This window comes from Clarias gariepinus, chromosome 22 (assembly GCF_024256425.1).
Source record: "Clarias gariepinus isolate MV-2021 ecotype Netherlands chromosome 22, CGAR_prim_01v2, whole genome shotgun sequence".
In the NCBI taxonomy this organism is placed as follows: domain Eukaryota; kingdom Metazoa; phylum Chordata; class Actinopteri; order Siluriformes; family Clariidae; genus Clarias; species Clarias gariepinus.
The window spans coordinates 26,018,319-26,027,921 of record NC_071121.1 but is presented as its reverse complement, the minus strand read 5'-3'; the positions used below and the strand labels follow the sequence as shown (position 1 = coordinate 26,027,921).

The following is a 9,603-nucleotide window of genomic DNA, read 5'->3' as shown; positions in this document are numbered from 1 at the left end:
TTTTCCAAAAAAGTGTAGGTACCAGGAGTCTGTTATTGCATTAAAAAAGTAATTGCGCCCTCTGCTGACAGAGTATGGAATAGGTGAAGAAAAACACTGTCTAGTCTCGTCTATCACTCACTCATCATCTGTACCACTTTATTCTGTACACGGCCGCGGAGGGCCTGGAGCCTATTTACTTAGTATGAGGGGTACACCCTGGACAGGGTGCTAATACATCGCAGGACACACACACACACATACTCACACACTACAGGCAATTTGGGAACATCAATTAGCCTGATCTGCATGTCTTGTCTTTAGTACAAGTAGTACCAAAGTACCTGGAGAAAACCCACATAACACGGAGAGAACATGCAAACTCCATGCACACAGACCTGAGGAGGGAATTGAACCCAGACCCTGGAGGTGCAAGGTGAAAATAAAGAGTAATTGATGATAAACTGAGAACACAATACGTTTCACGAGACTAAACAATATATTTTTAGATCAGGATACATTTTCTAAACCCTATCTGTTAATGTATTTAAGTATTATTCTGGGGTGTTTATACTGTTCTTGGGTATAATTACAGTTGTGTCGTTGTATTCTTACCTTAAGAACAAAAACCTGCTTTTCACTCTGGATCGTAATTCCTTAAACAGACCTCAAGCCCGACATTTTATACATGTTGCCAATGTCCAACAATGTCCCTTTAGTCTGCCTGTCCAATTGCCCCAGGCAGGATGGGTTGCCAGATCGTTCTTGTGTTACGTTGATTTTTCAAACAAACAACATAAAAACAACTACAAAAACACTTGGATAAATTCTGTCAGCTCATTTATGCAGAACCTAAAGAATTCCTAAAGACTTGTTATAAATTAGTAACAGGTCTCTTAATCAATTTGAGTCAAATGATTTTTGCTACTGTAAGTTGTATGGTTGAATTGACAAGATGGCAAAAGCTAAATGCTGAAATACAAACCTCAGGCACTGAGCACACAGGAGACACTGAGCTCTGAATCCTGTCACACTGAAAGGTTGATCGGACCCTCAGGCATCGTCTGCACCAGTCATGTTGCGTGGAGCTTCTCTGGATACTCGATGTGAAGGTTAGCACAAGCCAACACACATCATTGTTTTTAAGCTCAACAGTCAGAAGGCAACAGAAACCGTGAGGAAGATAAAAAGTGTGTGTATATACGGTGGAACCTCGGATTACGAGCATAATTCGTTCCGGAAGTGGGCTCGTATTCTAAAGCACTCATAAACCAAATTAAATTTTGCCATAAGAGATAATGAAAACCTAAATTATTCGTTCTACAGCCCAAAAAAATAAATACATAAAAATAATTAATACAAAATATAAAGTAAAAATAAAACAAATTAACCTGCACTTTATCTTTCAAAAAAGTTAAAAATAAATCCCGGCAGGTAAGTGTTTCCGTTTGTTCACATGCTGTGTATGTGTGTGTGTTTGAGGCTAGAATAAGTGGTGACTCTTGCTTTCAGCCCCTCCTGTTTCCCTCTTCTCATCTTGCACAGTAAAACTTTCTCCTCTCGTTTATATTAAACACACACATTAACGGAAAGACTGTTGTTCTCTTCTAAATTATTAAAGTTCTCCGCTTTATTTTAATGTTGCTCGCGACAGCATAACAGCCCGTTAATTCATGCTCGTGTAATGATGAGATGGACTAACTGGTCGATGCCCGTTCTTTTATTTTCTGCATTGTTGGGTTATAGTACAAACTTTCGGGTGGATCCTGCACTTAAATCCAATTAAAAAACTACTGAAGAACAAAACTCAGGCTCTATATCCTAGCTTACATCTCGCATTCGCGTTCACACACACTGGACTGCATTACCCACAATGCATCTCCCGGACTGGACTACACTTACGTAAACAGTGGTCATAAATCAATGTCTCTCTCCCGCTACACTGTTTTATCTGAGAATTAGCAATAAACATCACTAATGACACTCGTGTGAGCACAAACTAACATAATCACTGCTTTAAAGTAAAACAAACAAACAAATGAACCAGCACCTTACCCCTAAAAAAGAATCGCAACAGAGCAGAGTTTCTTCGGAGAGCAGAGTGTGTGTCTCTCGCCCTAATTTCTGTGTGTGTGTTTGTGAAGGGGGCTTCACTCACACACACACACACAAATAGCCGGCACAGTGTCAAATTATGCTCGCGCGCACACACACACACACACACACACACACACACACACACACACACTGCGATGAGAAAGATAATAGATTTTTAACCTCTGTATTGAGAATTATTTTTGCTTTACTCGCGCGCACACGTGTGAAAAAAGAAGCAGTATACACGCTGTACAGACGCGCTTCCAAACACAAAATGAAATATGTTTTACACACACAACGGGGTCACGCGTGCACGGATGTTGATTATACCAGTAAGAGACGAGCACTAGAGACGATTTTGCAGCGCAAGAGAGAGAAAAACTGTTGGCTCAGTTTTGATTACGTGACGCTCGGCATCAAAACAAGAAGCGCATGCATGAAACATGATACTCGGTGCACGTAAACCAAGACAATGCTCGTTTTTCAAGTCAAAATTTATTAAAAATGTTTTGCTCGTCTTGCGGAACACTCATAAACCGTGTTGCTCATAATCCGAGGTTATTATATTATATTATATTAGGTTTTATATATATATATATATATATATATATATATATATATATATATACAGGTCCTTCTCAAAAAATTAGCATATTGTGATAAAGTTCATTATTTTCTGTAATGTACTGATAAACATTAGATTTTCATATATTTTAGATTCATTACACACAACTGAAGTAGTTCAAGCCTTTTAATTATTTTAATATTGATGATTTTGGCATACAGCTCATGAAAACCCAAAATTCCTATCTCAAAAAATTAGCATATCATGAAAAGGTTCTCCAAACGAGCTATTAACCTAATTATCTGAATTAACTAATTAACTCTAAACACCTGCAAAAAATTCCTGAGGCTTTTAAAAACTCCCAGCCTGGTTCTGAACGAATAGGCTGTTCCCAGAGTGCTATATCAAGGCACCTCAGTGGGAAGTCTGTGGGAAGGAAAAAGTGTGGCAGAAAACGCTGCACAACGAGAAGAGGTGACCGGACCCTGAGGAAGATTGTGGAGAAGGACCGATTCCAGACCTTGGGGGACCTGCGCAAGCAGTGGACTGAGTCTGGAGTAAAAACATCCAGAGCCACCGTGTACAGGCGTGTGCAGGAAATGGGCTACAGGTGCCGCATTCCCCAGGTCAAGCCACTTTTGAACCAGAAACAGCGTCAGAAGCGCCTGACCTGGGCTACAGAGAAGCAGCACTGGACTGTTGCTCAGTGGTCCAAAGTACTTTTTTCGTATGAAAGCAAATTTTGCATGTCATTCGAAAATCAAGGTGCCAGAGTCTGGAGGAAGACTGGGAAGAGGGAAATGCCAAAATGCCTGAAGTCCAGTGTCAAGTACCCACAGTCAGTGATGGTCTGGGGTGCCATGTCAGCTGCTGGTGTTGGTCCACTGTGTTTATTAAGGGCAGGGTCAATGCAGCTAGCTATCAGGAGATTTTGGAGCACTTCATGCTTCCATCTGCTGAAAAGCTTTATGGAGATGAAGATTTCATTTTTCAGCACGACCTGGCACCTGATCACAGTGCCAAAACCACTGGTTTACTGACCATGGCATTACTGTGCTCAATTGGCCTGCCAACTCTCCTGACCTGAACCCCATAGAGAATCTGTGGGATATTGTGAAGAGAAAATTGAGAGACGCCGGACCCAACACTCTGGATGAGCTTAAGGCAGCTATTGAAGCATCCTGGGCCTCCATAACACCTCAGCAGTGCCACAGGCTGATTGCCTCCATGCCACGCCGCATTGAAGCAGTCATTTCTGCAAAAGGATTCCCAACCAAGTATTGAGTGCATAACTGAACATAATTATTTGAAGGTTGACTTTTTTTGTATTAAAAACACTTTTCTTTTATTGGTCGGATGAAATATGCTAATTTTTTGAGATAGGAATTTTGGGTTTTCATGAGCTGTATGCCAAAATCATCAATATTAAAACAATTAAAAGGCTTGAACTACTTCAGTTGTGTGTAATGAATCTGAAATATATGAAAGTCTAATGTTCATCAGTACATTACAGAAAATAATGAACTTTATCACAATATGCTAATTTTTTGAGAAGGACCTATATAGACAGAAGATCAGCGGTACACCACCTGGACCAAAAAAAAAACAAAAAAAAAACAGTCGAACGCTCTGAGATTTTAATAACCTTTCGCTTTACTTACACACACAATATTTTGGTCAGTTCATGTGTGTAATTGATTTCTTATGCTTTCAGAAAATCTGTTTTTCTATTTTCGCTGCTTGCATTATAATTAGCATATTATTCTTATTCATATTCTTATTATTTGGCAGTTTTTTACAGTACCTCGTTAATGCACCTCAAAGCAGTTTTAATATTCCCACCTGACTGCACTATTGTAAACAGTGTATTGTTAGGCACAGGTTTTCCTCTCCCCATTTTATTCAGGCTTGGGACCGGCACTGACTTCTTATCCCCCAAATGAGGATGGGTTTTCTGTCTAGTCTGGTTCCTCTCAAGGTTTCTTACTCTTGCCATCTCAGGGAATTTTTTCTTACCACTGTTGCCCTCGGATTGTTCATCAGGAACAATCTAACAATCTGACCGTTTTAATTCATACACATTTCCTCTCAGTGTACATTAATTCCTTTTAATTCTGTAAAGCTGTTTTGTGACAATGACCATTGTTAAAAGCGCTATACAAATAAAAATTCATTTAATGTAATTGAACTTATTCATCTTGACTCCAGGGAATTAAAACTAAGATGTCCACAAGACAGATGTAGATCCTCCACCGTACAGTGTGTGTGTGTGTGTGTGTGTTCGCGTAAAGGAAAACAAAGAAAGACCACACTGTTTTTTGTACGAACACCAATTTTTTTCATTTAAAAAGACAATACAAAATCCAGACTTTTTTTTTTTTTACATGAGCATAAACAATTTCAAGTGCAAATACCATTACCCACTCCATGCAACACCGTGGCCAAGTCGTTTCTCAAAGTTAACCAAATAAAATAAAAACAATTCTTCAGGAAGCCAGTAAAAAAAACAAATCCTACAGAGGGTCAATTATAATAATGACAGTTTTGCATTTACTTTTCTAAACATTCAATAAAGCTGGCTAAGTTGCCAAAACGTTTTTCATATTTTCACAAATGACCCTTCTCCCATTTCCTCCAGATCCAGCTGCACTGAGATGAACTTTTCACAGGAAGGACTTATAAACGCATCAAACTTTAGGTTTATATGATGAATAAAAAGCCCACACCTGCTTTGAAAAATAAAGCAAAATAAAATGAATAATTCCTATGTTTTACCCCAATACTGGGAGGTTATTAAGGACAATAAAGAGATTTTGTTGTATAAAAAAAAAGACTTAGGAATTCAAATTTTATTATTATCATCATTATTTTAAATTTGGCAATTATTATTCATTGCACGTCTGGGCCGGTCTTTGGAAGCGAAACTGGGGGCAACAAATAATTTTCTTTGTAATATAAACATTATAAAAAAGTATTTTATAAAAAACAAAAATTCTAAAATATTTTCTCTTTACATACCAGTTCAAACTAAAAGATCGATCCTTTTGTACAGTTTTAGGGGCTGAACTGAGTTTCAGCTCAGAAGGGCGCGATAAAAGACGAATCCCTTAACGCATTATAAAGGGACGTTATTAATACAAGGATCGTAATTTGGGATCGGCTTTCGCTCTTAGACTCGACATTAGTCTACGTTCATTTAATATTTACAATATACAATAAAAAAAAAATCCTACCATGGAGAGACATCACCTGGTGTCATCAGGTCTGTTTTTTTTCCTTCTTCTTTTCTTCTTTCCATTTAACCGACGGGAAGAAGGTTAAACACATTCGTAAGGCACACATCGTGTGTTTGGAGAGTGTGTATGACAGGTGTAGGCGTACGCTAAACTGCGTCTTACCTACGCTGCTAATATTGAGCGTTTGAGTGGAGGATTTGACATTTCTACACATTTCTGTGAAAAATAAAAAAGTGTGCGCTACATCTTCTACACAGTGGAGATTTTCAGACAGTACAGACAGTCTTCAGAAATCAAAGAGCATGACTTTGTCCTACTGCCTTAATAGGGGTCGAAAAGTAACAGCCATCGAGATCGCACTTCCAATCATTTGTAGCCGAATATTAGCTAAATTATATACAGGTCTGTAGGAGAAATAAAAAATTTAGATGGAACTTCCCTTTGAGGGCCTTCGGGGAGGAAAGGTCAAAAGGCATGAATTTATCATAGCAGGTTTAAAGTGACTTTTTTTAATTATTATTTAATCGAAGAAGCAGCAATCGCATGTCCTGCAAACAAACAAACGAACAAACAAACAAACAAAAAGTACGACACGCACCTCAGTTCACCTCGTTCTTTGCAGAACCGCTCACTAAACACTGTTTCTCTCCCGCAACTCTTCCGTTTCAGTCTCGTAACAATGCACTACGTGTTCTACGCCTCGTTAAATTAAGTCCAATATATGGTCGTAAACGAATATGAAACCGGAAAAAAAACTAGTAATACAACGTTGAACAGACAGCAATGTACTGTTTTAACAGCGTGGCATGAAGAAGAGTAAAGACGCTCTAAGAGCTGAAGTATGACGACGCTAATGACACGACACGGAACGAATGATATGAAGTAAAGTGGGATGAGAGCGCGAAAAAGACAGAAATAAAAACGCATATAAAAACGAATGCTACGGCAAGGGGCTTCGGAAAGCTGCGAAGTACATCAGAAGCTCACCTCGCACATTATCTTGTTGACAAAAACAACACACCTTCCAAACCCAAGTGTGTGATATCCCAGTGAGCACAAAGAATGCATGAGACAGACATTCAGTATATCTAGCAGGGATTGTTCTGGTCATGTACAAAATGTTAAAACTTCACAAAGACCAAAAATAAAACAAAAACAAAAAACTAAACAGGGACATATCTAGGCATCGCATTGCAAAACGACCCATAGGACAAATTATCCCAGTATTTATGGTGCTCACTGGAATATTCCACCTTGTATAATCTGATAGATCCTGGACAAATATCAACACACAACACAGAGTCATGAAAAAGACACGATCTAAAAGCACAAAAAAATCAAATAAAACAAAACAACTTATGCTGCAAATGTATGATGCAATTATACACCTAATTGCCCTCTTCTTATTGGAAAGCCATGATACAAATAAACAGGACTGAAATTCAAAACTGAATGTGCATAGTGAAGTGAGTAAAAGTCAAAAGCCTGGTTGGATTTTGAAACAAAGCGTGTGCTGAACCCTTTAGACTGAAGCCTGCTGTCGGAGTCGGTCGGAGTGCGTAAATCCTCTGAGCGTCAGCCGTTACTTGTACGGTCGGAGGAAGGCCGAGACTTTGCTGCTGATGAGCCGGATGAAGGAGCGCGGCAGCATCTCGTTGGAATCCCGAGCCGTGTATTTGTAGTAGTTGTTCGGATGCGCCAGGACGTCAAAGAGCGTCTTGATTAACTTTTTGTCCTGATGAGAGACACAGTGTGGAGGACATTTAACCCAAGTAACCCAAGCTGATAAAGTAAAAAAGGGCATGCTTGTACTTGTGGGGTAGATTGGTAGTTAGGGCATTTGACTACTGATCGGAAGGTTTCGGGTTCAAATTTCAGCATCACCAAGTTGCCCCTGTTGGACCAACCAACCAAGGCCCTCAACTGCTCAGATGTATACAGTAATAAGGTAAAATCTAAGTCGCTTCATATAAGGGCGTTTGCCAAATGCTGTAAATGTTATCTCTTGATATTTCACAAACCAACCAGGTGCAGACTGCTGTGTTGGAGAGTGTCAATTGGAGCAGTGGTGGCTCAAACAGGTAAAGACCTGGGTTAAACACATTTATCGGAAGGTCGAGGGTTTAAGACCCTGCGCTCTGACCCCTGCAGGTCCCTAACCGGTAATGCAAAAAATCAGTTCGCTGTTAGGTACACGCAACAAATAACTGAATCTTAATCTTAAAAATGCACATCCGAAACAAAATCAACAAGAGAAAAGGGAGAGCAATCGTACCCGGGCACATTACGAATCAGTCCTGTCTTTACCTAGCCTACAATACCCACAATCCTCTTGTACCTATCTTGTTTGCAAATGAAAATTACATAATGAAATTACATAATATAATGCAATCTGGGTGTAATGTTGCTTAAAGCCTTTTGCTTAAAGCCTCTAACCTTTAGGATTTCTTGATGGTTTTCTGAGGCGTAAAGTCTCCCATCCCTTACGATGTCTTCCACCAGCTGCTCATAATCCTCTGCAAAAACATATTAGAAACCAATTAGAAAATGAGAGCTTGTTTAAAATATAATTTTTCAAATACAGTGGAACCTCGGATTGCGAGTATTCCGATTTGCGAGCATTCTGCAAGACAAGCAAAATTTTGTAATAACTTTTGTCTTGATAAACGAGTCTTGGTTTACGAGTACCAAATATCATCGAGTATCATGTGGCACGCATACGCTTCATGTGTTGACGCAATGAGTAACGTTATCACAACTGAGCCAATGGTTTTTCTCTAAAACATTTTTTATTATAGGATTGTATCTGTGTGTGTGTGTGTGTGCTCGTGTGGAGGTGTGTGTCTGTGTGTGTGTATCCTACTGTTACTGTGTGCACATAGTCACCTTAAATAAGACACATTCAGACAGATTTGCACACCCCTGGTCATTTCTTTTTATATTTCACTGCATTCCCACACAAAAATTTTCTATATTGTACTGCTAGGTTTATAAAAAAAATATTTTTCATATATTGTATATTTTGTATTGTACAGATATTTTACTCCTTCTTAGTTAAATTTACTTTCTATTTTTTCTTTTTAATATTGATTTTCTATTAATAGTCTTTTATTTTAAGGTCACAGGGTCGTCTAAGCATTTCACTGGATATCTATTTAGTACTATGTATGACTGTATATGTGACTAATAAATTATTATTATTTTTTACTACACAGCTGCGCCCTGTTGGAGAACAATAAACCCATCTATCACTAGAGGGCAGTAATGGTAAGGATTTGCATGTTCAAAAAGAGCGGAGAACAAGCAGCTGAAAGCCGGAAGCAGAGAGCACGTGTGTCATTAGTTTTTGTTATAACTATTTCATGCCTTTCTGTTGTTGTCAACCAAGGCATAAGTTACAGAACTGTCAGCTCTGCGTTTTTCAAAGGTAAAGTGCAGGTTAGTGTTATAGTATTTTTTTTTTACTTTATATTTTGTATTAAATATTTTTATATGAATATTTTTGGGTTGTGGAACGAATCATCTGAGTTTCCATCACTGTATTTCTTATTGGGGAAATTTGCTTTGATATACAAGCACGCTTCAGGAACAAATTATGCTCACAATCCAAGGTTCCACTGTATGAGGAAAGGAACACGAATATTTAAAGAGTTACAGCCTGATGAAAACATTATTTTCTAGCATTTCATTTGCTTTAGATTGTATAATTTATATAGAATTACACAA

The 9,603-nt window shown here is 38.5% G+C and overlaps 1 protein-coding gene across 2 annotated transcripts in view; it reads right to left on the bottom strand.

Annotated features, from left to right (window-relative positions):
* Positions 1-4,976: 4,976 nt before the first annotated feature.
* scube3 (signal peptide, CUB domain, EGF-like 3) overlaps positions 4,977-9,603 on the bottom strand; it is a 90,503-nt gene continuing 85,876 nt past the window's right edge. For both annotated transcript variants that reach the window (XM_053483155.1, XM_053483156.1), the window contains 2 exons: positions 8,314-8,393; positions 4,977-7,612 (listed from right to left, as the gene is read on the bottom strand). In XM_053483155.1, coding sequence (XP_053339130.1) covers positions 7,460-7,612; positions 8,314-8,393 — 233 coding nt within the window. In that variant the 3' untranslated portion in view covers positions 4,977-7,459. The remainder of the gene's footprint in view (positions 7,613-8,313; positions 8,394-9,603) is intronic.